Source organism: Primulina huaijiensis, chromosome 15, assembly GCF_012295235.1.
Source record: "Primulina huaijiensis isolate GDHJ02 chromosome 15, ASM1229523v2, whole genome shotgun sequence".
NCBI classification, from domain to species: Eukaryota; Viridiplantae; Streptophyta; class Magnoliopsida; order Lamiales; family Gesneriaceae; genus Primulina; species Primulina huaijiensis.
In genome coordinates this window covers 19,925,558-19,940,781 of record NC_133320.1, presented here as the reverse complement: position 1 = coordinate 19,940,781, position 15,224 = coordinate 19,925,558, and the positions used below count along the sequence as shown (strand labels likewise).

Sequence of the window (15,224 nt, the reverse complement as noted above, 5' to 3'; positions counted from 1 at the left end):
CAATATCTCATACGGGCCAACATATCTCGGTGCCAACTTTCCTTTCATACCAAATCGTACTGTACCACGAAAAGGAGACACTTTCAAAAATACTCGATCGCCCTGCTGAAACTCTAAGGGTCTTCGTCTTTTATTTGCATAGGCGGCCTGTCTATCTTGAGCTGCTTTCAATCGCTGCTGTATCAACTTTACTTTCTGTTCCATCTCATGAATCATATCAGGACCGGTAACTGCAGCTCGATCAACATCATCCCAGTATAACGGAGATCTACAACGTCTCCCATACAATGCCTCAAATGGAGCCATCTGAATACTACTCTGATAACTATTGTTATATGCAAACTCTACCAATGGAATAGATGACTGCCAAACAGATTTAAAATCCATAACATAAGCACGCAACATATCCTCCAGCGTCTGAATAGTACGGTCAGTCTGACCATCTGTCTGAGGATGATAAGCTGTACTCAATCTCAACTCTGTTCCCATCGCAGTCTGCAATCATTCCCAAAAAATGAGAAGTAAATCGAGGATCTCTATCAGATATAATAGACACTGGAATCCCATGCAACCGTACAATCTCTCGTATATAAAACTGTGCCATCGTCAAGTACGTACTACTCATACTATAGGGTATAAAGTGTGCAACTTTCGTCAATCGATCAACAATCACCCAAATAGCATCAACAGTTCCAGTGCTTCTTGGCAAATGAGTCACAAAATCCATCGATATGTGCTCCCATTTCCAAGTCGGTACTTCTAAACTCCTCAACTCGCCTCCTGGCCTTCTCCTCTCAGCTTTGATCTGTTGACAATTGAGACATCGACGTACAAAATCAATCACGTTTCATTCCCTTCCACCAAAACTGAGAGCGTAGATCCTTATATATCTTCTTGCCGCCAGGGTGGATAGAATATCGACTACAATGTGCACGCCGCAATAGGCCCTGGCGCAACTCAGGTGTATCAGGAACTACCCATCTATCATTCATCCTCAAACTGTCATCATCTGCCACTCTAAAATGAGTCTCTTGTTTCCGAGAAACTAACTCCTTTCATCGCTGAACTCTCTCATCTGTCATCTGTGCATCACGAATACAACCATATATATCAGGTTCAGCTAATAAGGTTGATACCTGGATAGGAGTTGTCGAGATATCAAAATCATATCCCAAGGAACAACAAGACATCATCATAGCTGATAAACGACTCACATCATATGCAGTACAACTCACTTTACGACTCAATGCATCAGCGGTAAGATTGGCTCGACCAGGATGATATTCAATCTCACAATCATAATCCTTCAGCAAATCTAGCCATCGTCTCTGTCTCATATTCAACTCTGTCTGTGTAAATAGAAATCTCAAGATCTTATGATCGGTATAAATCGTAAACGAAGTACCATATAAATAGTGTCGCCATATCTTCAAGGCAAAGATAATGACTGCCAACTCCAAATCATGCACATGGTACCTTGTTTCATGTGGTTTCAGCTGTCTCGAGGCATATGCTACAACATGTCGATCCTGCATCAAAACACATCCCAAACCATGTAATGATGCATCAGTATAAACAACAAACCTCTCGTTTTCTGTAGGTATTGATAACACCGGTGCAGTCGTCAGTCGGTGCTTCAACTCCTGAAAACTTCTCTCACATGCTTCAGACCACTGAAATCGCACACCTTTCTGAGTCAACTGTGTCAAAGGTCTAGCAATCTTTGAAAATCCCTCGATAAATCGACGATAATAACATGCTAAACCCAAGAAACTACGGATCTCTGGTACAGATGTAGGTGCAGACCACTGTAACACGGCTTCGACCTTCGTTGGATCAACAGAAATCCCATCTCTTGATATAACATGACCCAAAAAGACTACTCGATCCAACCAAAACTCACACTTACTGAGTTTGGCATACAACTGTCTATCTCGCAGTACCTGTAATACTGAACGCAAGTACCCTGCATGCTCAGCCTCACTCCTGGAATATATCAATATATCATCAATAAACACAATAACAAACTGATCGAGATAAGGCTGAAATACCCTATTCATCAAACTCATGAATACAGCTGGAGCATTCGTCAACCCAAACGGCATAACCAAAAACTCATAATGCCCATATCTGGTCCTGAATGCTGTCTTCTGAATATCCTCCTCTCTAACTCGTATCTGATGATATCCTGACCTCAAATCAATCTTCGAATATACTGAGGTTCCCTGCAACTGATCAAACAAATCATTAACACGAGGGATGGGATATTTATTCTTAATCGTTACCTTATTCAGCTGTCGATAGTCAATACAAAGCCGCATCATTCCATCTTTCTTTCTCACAAATAAGACTGGTGCACCCCAAGGCGATACACTAGGGCGAATGTATTCTTTGTCCAGCAAGTCCTGCAACTGGGCTCTCAACTCTCTCAACTCTACTGGTGCCATTCTGTAAGGAGCACGAGAAATAGGGGAAGTACCTGGCATCAACTCAATCTCAAACTCCACCTCACGGGCTGGTGGGAAGCCTGGAATCTCATCAGGAAATACATCAGCAAACTTGGCAACTACATGTATCTCCTCTATTCCCACCTCCTTCTTCTTCTCTGTCATCTCTACAGCATAAATAAGATAACCTTCATGGCCATGCTCCAATAACCGAGACATCCGGATAGCAGATACCAACGGAACACGGGGACGAGAACCTTTCCCATAAAATGTCCAACGCTCTTTCTCATCGGTGTAAAAATATACTACCCGCTGATAACAATCAACAGTCGCACAATATCTCCTCAGCACATTAATTCCCACAATACAATCAAAATCAGTCATCTCCAAAATAATCATATCAGATATCAACTCGTAGCCCTCATAAGAAATAATAGCATCTGATATCATACATACAACTGATATATCAACTCCAGATGGTGTCGAAATAGAAAGAGGCATAGACAATGGAGACGAGCGCATATGATGCTCAACCACAAACTTCTTCGATATAAATGTATGCGAGGCACCGGTATCAACAAGAATATAAGCAGGATAAGAACATAAATAACACTTACCCGCTATCATCTCCTCTCGTGCCTCCTCTGCCTGTTCTCGTGTCAAAGCATATACCTGCGCCTGAGGCGGACCAGCTCCCTACATACGTGGCTGTCCTCCAGAAGGTCGTGGTGTAAACTGCTGAGACTGTCGTCCTCCTCTCTCTGAGGATCTACCTCTGTCACTCCTGGGCTCTCGCTGTCTGTCACGACTAGGACACTGTCTCGCCAAATGACCAACACTGCCACACTCAAAACAAGTGATCTCGGTCTGTGTGCACTGTCTGATCAGGTGAGGTCCCTCACAACGAAAACATCTCACTGCTCTGGACTCCCCTCTCTGCCCCTGAACAGACTGAGAACTGCTCCCACGACTCTCAACACGTCGTGAATCAAATCGACGCTTCCCCGATGATGCTGAAGAAGAAGATGAACCCTTCTGATATTTAAAAGGCTGTCCCTGTGGTCGCAATGATTCCCTAGTCGGCTCTGATAATCGTCCCTGAGCCCCATACTCCTGCATAACCAACTCAGCCATCTCAGCCCTCGTCACTGCATCCTCAAATGATAATGGGTTGTTCGATTGCACACGATCAAATAACTCTAACTTCAACCCTTTCAAGAAGTGCCTCATCTTAGCATGAACATTCGTAGCAACATGTTGCACATATTTCAACAATGCAGAATACCGAGACTCATACTCAGCAACAGACATACTACCTTGTCTCAAATCCTCAAATTCTCTCTCTTTCTTTTGTCTGGCTGCCATAGAAAAATATTTATCAAGAAAACGAGCCCGAAACACATCCCAATCAACAGTACGGCCCTGAGCTCTCAATCCGGCCTCAGTCGTCTGCCACCACAATAGTACATTCCTCGAAAGCTGAAATGTAGCCAATCGTATCCAAGCAGACCTAGCACACGGAGCAGTCACAAATATCTGCTCTATCCTCTCAATCCACTCCTCTGCTCTCTCGCCAGTCTCAGAGCTGTCAAATCTCGGCGGAAGATAACTGCTAAACTGTGCCAAAGTCAGCTCACCAGGCAATAAAGGCTGATCTGCAGGTGCCTGTCCCATAGGAGGAGGTGGCAATGGATTCATCTGTCCAAATCCACTGTCAACCTCGTCTGTTTCCTCGTGTGGATGTACCTGTTCTCTAGCTGCCATCACTGAAAATCAAATTGTTAATCATAACATTTAACAATTACAATCCAGTAATCATCATCACACCTTTCGCACGAAAGCACACGCAACTAAAGAACAATTAATCATACCAATAAGTCATCAAAAACAATTCAAATGCACAGACACACGCAGATGATATCGTCATCCAACTCTCTCATCACAAACCCAACTCCTAACCATCCCAGACATATAACATATGCTCTGATAACCTCTCCACGTAATCATACAACATGTGACGTCATATGCATAAAAATTTTCTTTTCAACGACGTAATAATATAATACATATACGACAAAATAGTGCAACCATCACACTATCTACATCAGTGCAGCATAAACAATATAATAAATACATACACACAACTCAAATAAGACAATAAACTATATTGTCTCTATCTATTATCAACTACAGGACTGTTTGACTAGACACATCTAGTCCTTCACCTCTATCATGTCTCACAGCATAGTCCTGTAACCTGTCCAACAGAAACAGTCCCAAAAGAGTGAGCATACACAACAATCATCATCGTAATACATAACAGTTATATTAATAACAACATAAGATATAACTGAAATGATAACAGAAATACCCCCTTTGCCGTTTCTGGACAATCAGCTATCAACAACCTCAACAACATCACACTGCAACAATAACATCGACGATACGTCGCACCCCAACTCCGGCGACAGCAATAGCGTCGAACGAAGAACAACATCGACGATACGTCGCACCCCAACTCCGGCGACAGCAATAACGTCGAACCAACAACAACATCGACGATACGTCGCCCCCCAACTCCGGCGACCGCAATATCGTCGAACGAACAACATCAACGTGACGTCTCCCAACAACACCAGCCAACAACATCAACAATAATAAACAACAGCAAATATAATATCAACTCACCCAATTCTGGTGATTTACCATCGTTCAACACAATAGGATTTATTAATACTAAACAATAACAACGTATGCTCGTACGTCAACACGTACCTGATAATCGAGTATATATAAAATCTGGCTATTTCTTTGATCCCGAGCCTGGTGACGTATCTAAATAATTCAACAACAATTATCAGATCACTATCACCATATCAACACAATCATAACAGCCTCAATATATAACATCAAATAGCCCAACAACAATTAATTCAACAAACTATAAAACTCGATTATAAATTCTTATCGTTCAACAATTTAATATTCTAGTGTATTTAATTCACAATACTAACATCAAATACACCCTAATAAATTAACTTCAAATGATAGGCTATTTTACAACATCCGTCAAATTACGAAAACTTTATATCAACGTGTAGCCTATACTTCGTAGACTCCGAATATATAATCAGAATTAATAACAACTGACAAACAACTCTCCAATCTCAATCCAACGATTAAAAATCCCTAATTATAACAAATTAGGAATTTTTCAAAATAACAACACTATAATCTTCTCTACTTCGTTAAAATCATACACTATTTAACAATCTTCAATTTCAGTATGATTTAACAATTTATCGGATTTATTCCAAAAATCGACGAATTTCAAACATCACCAAAACTATAAAATTTATACCTCAAATCGAAGACCTCGTGTCAACGATCTCAGAACTGAATTCGGTTCGTCGATTGGATAAACCGATAAGTCGTAAGATCGAAAAAAATCGAAATCCTATTCTATTTCTTTTTCTCTTTCCTCGGTTACGTTTCTGTAAATGAATTCATGTAAAGGTTTAATATTTATCTTTATTTTTTTAAATATTATATTATATTATATTAATAAAATAATATAATATAATATATAATATTTAAAATTTTAACACCGGTATATCCCTTTGGACCAGTAAAACGATCAAATTTTCCAAAACTCAAAACATGGAACTTCTATATCTTTGAGTTTTTCTACGTTATATCCAAATTTCAACTCATTTGGGCTTCATATGACCAAAATATGTCATATTTCTTTCTTCAAAAATCGTTAATTATTTAGTAATATCACATTACTAAATCAACAAATTGTAATATTTACTTCAGGCATTACAGAAAGTTTGGATGATTTATGAAAGCGAAAAGCAAAAAAATTTTAGCATTGAAAAGCAATTATTAAAGTAACTTTTAGTTAGGGTTTCAATCGGAGAGGGTGTGTTCCAAGGTCAGTTGACACATAATATTATTAAAAAATGTTCAACCAGAACCCGACCCGAACCTGATTAACCCGAACTAACTCGATTTGATTTTTAATTTTAATTTTTTTAAAAAAATTAAAATTAAATTCAAAACAAATAATAATAATAATAATATTTTTAATTTAAACACGTAATAACAAAAATCTCTCTTATATAAGATTTAAATTTGAAAATCTAATTGTAGAAAATTAAAAATATTTTTATTAAATCAAATAAATATTTTATTAAAATTCAAAATATAATAATATTTTAATTTAAGCCCATAATAACAAAAATATCGCTTATATATAAATTTGAAAATCTAATTATAGAAAACTAAAAGTGTATTTACTAAATCATATAAATAATTATTTAAAAAAATTTAAAATGTAAAAAATAAATATTAAATAATGAAAATTTATTATATCAATATATAATTTTTTATCAAACATATAATAAATAAAAATGTAGGTAATATTCTTTAATTATATATTTTAAAATATAAATTTTAAAAAATCTGGGTCATCTTAACCCGAGAGTCTGAACTGATATGACATGAAACCAAAAACCCAAATCCAAACCTGTTTTTTTCCGGTCGAGTTTATTTTTGACAACTTTACTTTAGTTGGGCGTAGTGCTCACTTGGTAGGAAATTCTAGGTTTCAAATTTTTTCTTTAACAAGGTTTTGGTTGTTTTACGTGGAACTCACGTTGCTCACTTATAAGATGAAGACAATTATCATTTCTAACGAGTGATAGAGTTTAAGCAACCTTATAAAAAATATATTAACAATTGATCTAATAAACCTTATTTAGCCAGGTTAATACTAACATTAATATTACTACTACCACAACAATAACATCTCAACAACAATTCTAGTCACATTGAAATAAAGAAATTAAAAGCATTCGGTTGGTCCAAAGACCACCTTCTCTTTGATTAGTGCTCTAGCTATCTTAAAAGCTAAACAAATATAAAATTAAATACCAAAAAAAAAAAAACGTTCTATACCAAATTTCACAAATTTTGATTTTATATTTATTTTCATATATACGTGTGTGTGTGTGGGGAAACTATTAATTAATCTTCATATTTAAACATAACTTTTTCTTTACTCTTATTCCTCCAAATGTTTGTTTGAGCTCTCTGATCTTTTAAATTTTCCAAAAATATCTTAAATCTTCATAATTATGGTATGTGACATTTTTATAATTATCGAGTCTGTTCTTAAATGCATATAGTCCAAAGACATGCAACTACACAAGATTTCCAGCATACATCCATGTTTCAGATTATTGATTTTTTTATGACTCATCATGCTTTCGTATAATAAATTGAACAATTTAACTCTTTGGCCGTAGTGTTGTCGGATTGTATCCACCAGGTTTTATAGACTGCTACTCACAGTCCAACCACAAAGTCGCAACAGATGGTTCCTGATGTAGATTCTTTCAACAACACCTAACACAACCATGTTTCGTTTTCTACCTCATGGTATATATATAGTTGATACCCCAGCGATGAACCCATCAAGATCAGGCCAAACTCCCGGCCCATCTCTAGAGCCCACAGGTGAAGGGCCCATGAGCAGTCCAGGTATTCTCCTATAAATACCAGGTTTGAGCGTATGATTTAGCATTCACTATATTGTTTTCAGCAGCGCCCTTAGCTGCTCCCCTCATATATCCTCAGTCTCTGACTTGAGCGTCGGAAGGGCTACGCCAGGATACCCTCCTGGCCCCCTTCTAACGGTCTCATTTGTGATTTCAGGCTCAGGATTATTTCAAAACCTGCGTCTGGATTAGTGACACTCGCCGGAATCGGACCCTAAATTTCCCGTGAGTATCACTTGGCGCCGTCTGTGGGAAATCTTGAGTTGAGACGTAGAGATGGTAGGCAAGAAAGGAAGTAGAAGAGCTACCTCAGCATCATCGCGTCCTCATAGGGAACCCGAATCATCTCATGTGGAGACGAGACAGGAACAACCTCGTCAAGAGACAAGAGCCGAGCAGCCCCTTCACGAGACAAGGGTCGAACAAACCCGTCCTAATGAGAACGTGGGGAACTTGACCCTGGAACAGCTGGGCCAATTTATCGCCCGGACAGTGGATGAGGCCATGAAAAGGAATCAAGAGTCTGTGTTTGTAGAGGAACAGGCAGCCCGTCAGGAGCGTGAGGAAGATGCTGAGGGCCACCAGAGCAGGGTTGAAGAGCCACAGCCCCACCAAAGGGGGGAGATTAGTGAGATGGGAGAAATGTGGAAGGAAATACAGATGTTGAGGCAGCAGTTGGGAAGCAGAGCGCCGGCACCCAAGAGAGGAAGTCCTTTTTCACTAGCCATTTTAGAAGAAGGGCTTCCTCCAAATTTTCGACAGTCGAATGTGGGTGAGTACGATGGACATACTGACCCCGAGGAACACTTGGGGAGGTTTGAGAATGCGGCCCTGTTACATCAATATTCAGATGGGGTCAAGTGCAGGGTGTTTCTGGGCACGTTGGTGAGGTCAGCCCAGCAATGGTTTAACACCTTGCAGCCCAACTCCATACGATCTTTCGAGGATTTTTCCGCTGCTTTCTTGCACAGATTCGCTAGCAGCAAAAAACACCAAAAAAACTATTTGAGCCTGTTTGTGGTGAAACAACAAGAAGCTGAAACTTTGCGAGAGTTTGTCCAGCGTTTCAACAACGCAGCGTTGGAGATACCAGCGGCCACTCCTGACATCATGATAAGTGCCTTTACCCAGGGACTTAGAGGAGGAGAGTTCTTTAAATCGTTAGTGAAGAAACCTCCATCAAGTTATGATGATCTGTTATCTCGGGCGGAAAAATATGTAAATCTCGAAGATGCCCAACGGCATAAGAGGATGGAGCAGCGACCTGGGAGAAGTAGAGTTGAGGGAGCGGAAAGAGGAAGTAGGAAGAGAGGCGCGGCCGAGAGGGAGGATGATAAGGCTAGGAGCAGAGGACAATTCTCATCCCATGTTCCTCTGGATGGGAGTCGGGACAAGGTGATGGAAGTGAGGGAGTCCGAGGGGAGGTGGGAGAAGTGGCAAAGGGTTGAGTGCAGTGCTAGATTGCCTTCGCGGGATAAACGAGAAGGATCCTCCAGGAGTCGACAGAGGTCTCGCTCGTCCCCTAGGCGTGGTCAAGGCCCTCCATGGATAAATCAGAGGATCGGGGAGCAGAGAGGGGAAGGTCGATGTCAAGATGTCCCTCAGGAGCCCGTCGAACCGAGGAGGGGAATGAATGAGGATAACCACCCTACGAGAGGAATGATTCATATAATCTCGGGGGGTGCTACTGATGGAAACTCGAGGCGAGCTCGGAAGGCACGTGGGAGAAGGCTGGAGAACTTTGAGATATCTAGGGGTGCAGACTTACCACAAGACCCCGCCCTTAGCTTTGGGCCGGAAGACCTCCGAGGTGTTGTGACTCCACATAACGATGCCTTAGTGGTAACGGCCACCATTGCCAATTATGATGTGGCGATGATATTTATTGATAATGGAAGCTCCGTGAACGTCTTGTTCAAAAGCACGTTGGCTCAAATGAAGGTGGAGGGATTTGAGTTTGAGCCGGTCTCCACCCCGCTGTATGGGTTTGCAGAACACGCCATCCTGCCTTTGGGTCAGATGTTCATCCCTCTATCTTTGGGGCACGAATCTCTGCGTATAACAAAGATGATGACATTTACCGTGGTGGACACCCCATCCGCTTACAATGGAATTCTGGGGCGACCAGCCCTAAAGGATTTCAGAGCAGTAGCGTCCATATATCATCAGAAGCTGAAGTTTCCTGTGGGGAAGGGGGTTGGAGTCTTGTGCGGGGACCAGAAGGTCGCGCGTCGATGTTATGAAAGAATCGTGAAGGAAGAAGAAAAGAGAGGTCGCGAGCATTCGCATGGAAGCTTAAGCTCAGTCTTACAGTTGTAGAGTCATTCGGAGAAGCTTCTAAGTGGGTAACTTTGTCCTGTGGAGGTACAAGAGGAGCAGAGAGGAAAGTTGGAGAATGCGCTGGGTAAGGCTCTAAAGAGGCCCGGGAACGCTTACCACCTTAGAGAATATTAATCTTGACTTTATTTTTGGTGTATTTCGTTTCTGAATTTGTCTTACGTTATCAGTTGAAATTTAATAAAGCCGAGTTTTTATATTAAGTTCGTGGATGTTGTATTATGAGGATGATATGAATTAAATTTTACCTACTTAGGCTGATCCTAGTAGAGGAGTCAGGGGTGGGAAGGTTGAAGCTTGATTTTTCCTGCTAAGGCATCGCCTAGCAAAAAAGCAGAGTTGGGGGGAGAGAAATTTTATTTTCCTGCTAAGGCATCGCCTAGCAGAGGAGCAGAGTGGAGGAGGAGAAGTAAATTTTATTTTCCTACTAAGGCATCGCCTAGTAGAGGAGTTAGAGGGTGGAGGGGTTGAATTTTTATTTTCCTGCTAAGGCATCGCCTAGCAGAGGAGTTAGAGGATGGGGTGTGGAATTTTTACTTTCCTGCTAAGGTGTCACCTAGCAGAGGAGTTAGAGGGTGGAGGTGTTGAATCTTATTTTCCTACTAAGACATCGCCTGGTAGAGGAGCAGAGGGCAGGAGAGAAATTAAATTTTCCTACTATGGTGTCGCCTAGTAGAGGAGCAGAGTGAAGGAGAAAAATTTTATTTTCCTACTAAGGCATCGCCTAGTAGAGGAGTTAGAGGGTGGAGGTGTTGAATTTAAATTTTCCTACTATGGCGTCGCCTAGTAGAGGAGTTAGAGGGTGGAGGTGGTGAATTTTTGCTTTCCTGCTAAGGTGTCACCTAGCAGAGGAGTTAGAGGGTGAAGGTGGTGAATTTTTGCTTTCCTGCTAAGGTATCACCTAGCAGAGGAGTTAGAGAGTGGATGTGTTGAATTTTTATTTTCCTGCTAAGGCGTCGCCTAGCAGAGGAGTTAGAGGGTGATGGTGGATAATCTTTATTTTCCTGCTAAGGCCCTGCTTAGCAGAGGAGTTACGAGATGATGAGGTGAGAGTTTTATTTTCCTGCTAAGGCGCCGCCTAGCAGAGGAGTTAGAGGGTGAGGGTGGAGAATCTTTATTTTCCTGCTAAGACGTCGCCTGGCAGAGGAGTTAGAGGGTGAAGGTGGAGAATATTTATTTTTCTGCTAATGCGTCGCCTAGCAGAGGAGTTAGAGGGTGATGGTGGATAATCTTTATTTTCCTGCTAAGGCCCTGCTTAGCAGAGGAGTTACGAGATGATGAGGTGAGAGTTTTATTTTCCTGCTAAGGCGCCGCCTAGCAGAGGAGTTAGAGGGTGAGGGTGGAGAATCTTTATTTTCCTGCTAAGACGTCGCCTGGCAGAGGAGTTAGAGGGTGAAGGTGGAGAATATTTATTTTTCTGCTAATGCGTCGCCTAGCAGAGGAGTTAGAGGGTGATGGTGGATAATCTTTATTTTCCTGCTAAGGCCCTGCTTAGCAGAGGAGTTACGAGATGATGAGGTGAGAGTTTTATTTTCCTGCTAAGGTATAGCCTAGCAGAGGAGGTAGATGGTGAGGATGTTGAAATTTTATTTTTCCTGCTAAGAACTATTTTGGCAGAGAAGTCAAGGGCACGGGGAAGTGGAAACTATTTCCCTTCAAAAGCTTAGTAGAGGACTTGGAAGATGGGGGCGACGAAGGCATACTGTGTTAGAAAATTTTATTTCGTTTGTCGTTAACGAACAATGTTTGCCGCTGCGACAATTACGGGGATCACACAACCCTTCGCAAGGGAATATATCAAAATTCTCAACGTACTGGACGAGGATGGGCGATGCCAGCACTCGGGCGCGAGCGCGGCACAGGCGAGGGGCGAGCTTGGCACGGCGTGGGCGAGCAAGCGAGGGGCGAGCGCGGCACAGGGCGAGGGGCGAGCGTGTCACGGCGTGGGCGAGCACGCGGCGTGGGGCAAGCACTCGGGCGAGGGGCGAGCACAGCACATGGCGAGGGGAGAGCGCGGCACACGGCGCGGGCGAGCAGGCAAGGTCTCGAGCTGGAGAGTAGGCGCGCACGGCGAGGGCTCGGCGTGGGCAAGCAGGCGAGGCTTCGATACTGTCGGCTGGCAGGCGAGGGCGTAGGATGCGTGGGCGGCCGAGCAAGGGAGGTGCGCGCTCGGGCGAGGTGTGGGCAGGGTGATGAAGCAAGCGCGTTGAGCGTAGGCGGGAGAGAGCTGCAGAATCGCGACTTGATTTGTTTCCAAATTTTTGGAGACTGACAGATGGTGGGAAGAAAATGCACAACTCGCACCCGATAACTCGAGAACGGCACAATTAATCGAACTTTGAACCTACGATTCAGTTCGACTCGGGAGGGGGAGACTGGTGATACCCCAGCGATGAACCCATCAAGATCAGGCCCAACTCCCGGCCCATCTCTAGAGCCCACAGGTGAAGGGCCCATGAGCAATCCAGGTATTCTCCTATAAATACCAGGTTTGAGCGTATGATTTAGCATTCACTATATTGTTTTCAGCAGCGCCCTTAGCTGCTCCCCTCATATATCCTCAGTCTCTGACTTGAGCGTCATAGGGGCTACGCCAGGATACCCTCCTGGCGCCTTCTAACGGTCTCATTTGTGATTTCAGGCTCAGGATTATTTCAAAACCTGCGTCTGGATTAGTGACACTTGCCGGAATCGGACCCTAAATTTCCCGTGAGTATCAATAGTAAAATAGTTCGATTTGAAAATAATACATAAGATGTGCAATAAGCCTTGGTCTTTTTATTCAAGCATACAATTTATTAATACATATTAATCTCCTGTAGAGGATGAGGAACTTGATTAACTATCTATAGTAGCTGAAATTACAATGCGCATACAATAAAGAAAACTATTACAAGTTTATTTTGGAGAAAATGAAAAGGTTGAATGATACCTTCATCTTCCTTTTCCTCGGTATTTATAGAAGTCATGGTGGATTTGAAATCTGAACTTCAAATCTTGTGAATTATTCTACCAAAAAATTTGAAACCTAGAATTTCCTACCAGGCGAGCACTATGCCCAACTAAAGTAAGGTTGTCAAAAATAAACTCGACCGGAAATATTATGGTTAATCGGGTTCAGATCAGGTTCTAATTGAACATTTTTTAGTAATATTATGTGCCAACTGACCTTGGAACTCACCCTATCCGAGTTACACCCTAACTAAAAGTTACTTTAATAATTGCTTTTCAATGCTAATTTTTTTGTTTGCTTTTCGCTTTCATAAATCATCCAAACTNAATTGATACAAACATTAAAAATATAATATTAATATATGATATTTGAGTATCAACTATTTCATATATGATATTAATATATGATATTTAAATACTCAAACAAGTATATCAAGTATTGATATTAATATACTTTAAATATTTACATCAGATATAAAACAATTGTTACTCAAATATCATATATCAATACTATATTTTCAAGGTTTTGTACGAATTCTTATCGATAAGAAGATACACGAGCCTACAAAAGAATTACAAAAACTTTTTTCTCTAACAAAAATTGAGCACATATTTCTGTTTGGATTCGGGAATTTAATAGCAAATTTCATCGGTTGGAAATATATATTTAGTACATATTATTGTATTTATAGATGTTGGATTTTATTTACGAAATATAAAAAACATATATTTCCCATATCACCACTGATTGATATGGTTGAATGATTACTATTTCAACTAAAATATCTTAATTTGATTAAAAATTCTGTGTAATAACAATATAAATAGTAAAATTATGTTCAAATAATAAATACACTAAACATAATTATTTTAATCATAATTACATAAAATTTTGACTAAACAAAACGAAACCCTTGTAGTTAGTTAATTTTTAATGAAATATTTAATAAGTTAATTTTCGAGTAGGTATCTTGTGAGACGATCTCACGAATCTTTATTTGTGAGACGGGTCAACCCTACCGATATTCACAATAAAAAATAATACTCTTAACATAAAAAGTAATACTTTTTCATGGATGACCCAAATAAGAGATCCGTCTCACAAAATACGACTCGTGAGACCGTCTCACACAAGTTTTTGCCATTTTCAATATCTAGACAGGGCAATTGACCCGTATAATTTTTTTTAAAAATATATATTTTAAAAAAATTATCACAAAAGAAAAAAGAAGTCTTCGATATAGATTATGACATAATATCAACATTGCCAAGAATTTATTGGAGTAGTGTCAAAAAAAAGTCTCAAAACCCATAAATATTCTTGACCTGATAACAAGATTGAAACCAGATCTCTTGTGAGATTAGGGATGTCAATGGGTCCAGGTTTTACCCAGACCCGCAATGGACCCGCCCCGTATGGGACGGGTTTGGACATACTAAATGGGTCATGGGGCGGGTCTCGGGTCCAATTTTTCAGACCCGTCCGGGTATGGGGCGGGTCATGGGTTCTATAATACCCGCCCCATACCCACCCCATATATGTAGATATAAATACTCTAGGGTTTTAGTTTTATTAATTTTCATTTTTTTAGTAGCCCACCTCAACCATAACGGTCTTAGCTATTCCTATGTCAACTGTTGCATCTGAATCTGCTTTTAGCAATAGTAGAAGAATAGTTGGTCCTCATCTTAGTAGGCTTAATCCAACGACTTTGGAGGCATTGATGTGCTCGCGAAGATGGTTGTGGGATGAGGTGAAATGTAAATAAATCACAGTTTTATTTTGTTATTGTACTTTCATTTTAATTTTGTTACTGTACTTACTTTCTCTCTTTAAATTACATTTTTTTACAGTTTTAAATTACAGTTTTATTTTTTCAATGTACTTTCTCTCTTTAATTTTGTAGTTAATTCTTCAAGTAGT

At 40.6% G+C, this 15,224-nt stretch overlaps 1 protein-coding gene and 1 long non-coding RNA gene across 2 annotated transcripts; one reads left to right on the top strand and one right to left on the bottom strand.

Moving 5' to 3' along the window:
* Positions 1-2,286: 2,286 nt before the first annotated feature.
* Positions 2,287-2,948, bottom strand: LOC140959389 (uncharacterized). Its single transcript, XM_073417237.1, has 2 exons — positions 2,480-2,948; positions 2,287-2,294 (listed from the first exon to the last, which is right to left on the bottom strand). Exons 1-2 carry the CDS (start codon positions 2,946-2,948, stop codon positions 2,287-2,289), a joined length of 477 nt encoding a protein of 158 aa, XP_073273338.1.
* A 7,087-nt stretch (positions 2,949-10,035) lies between these two features.
* On the top strand, positions 10,036-12,147 carry LOC140960392 (uncharacterized). Its single transcript, XR_012172162.1, has 3 exons — positions 10,036-10,915; positions 11,085-11,159; positions 11,243-12,147. It is a non-coding gene; the product is annotated as an uncharacterized lncRNA (long non-coding RNA).
* Positions 12,148-15,224: the final 3,077 nt, after the last annotated feature.

Excerpts from the sequence above, each read along its gene's own strand:
- LOC140959389 (XM_073417237.1), bottom strand. The coding sequence starts at position 2,948 with ATGCCTCTTTCTATTTCGACACCATCTGGAGTTGATATATCAGTTGTA.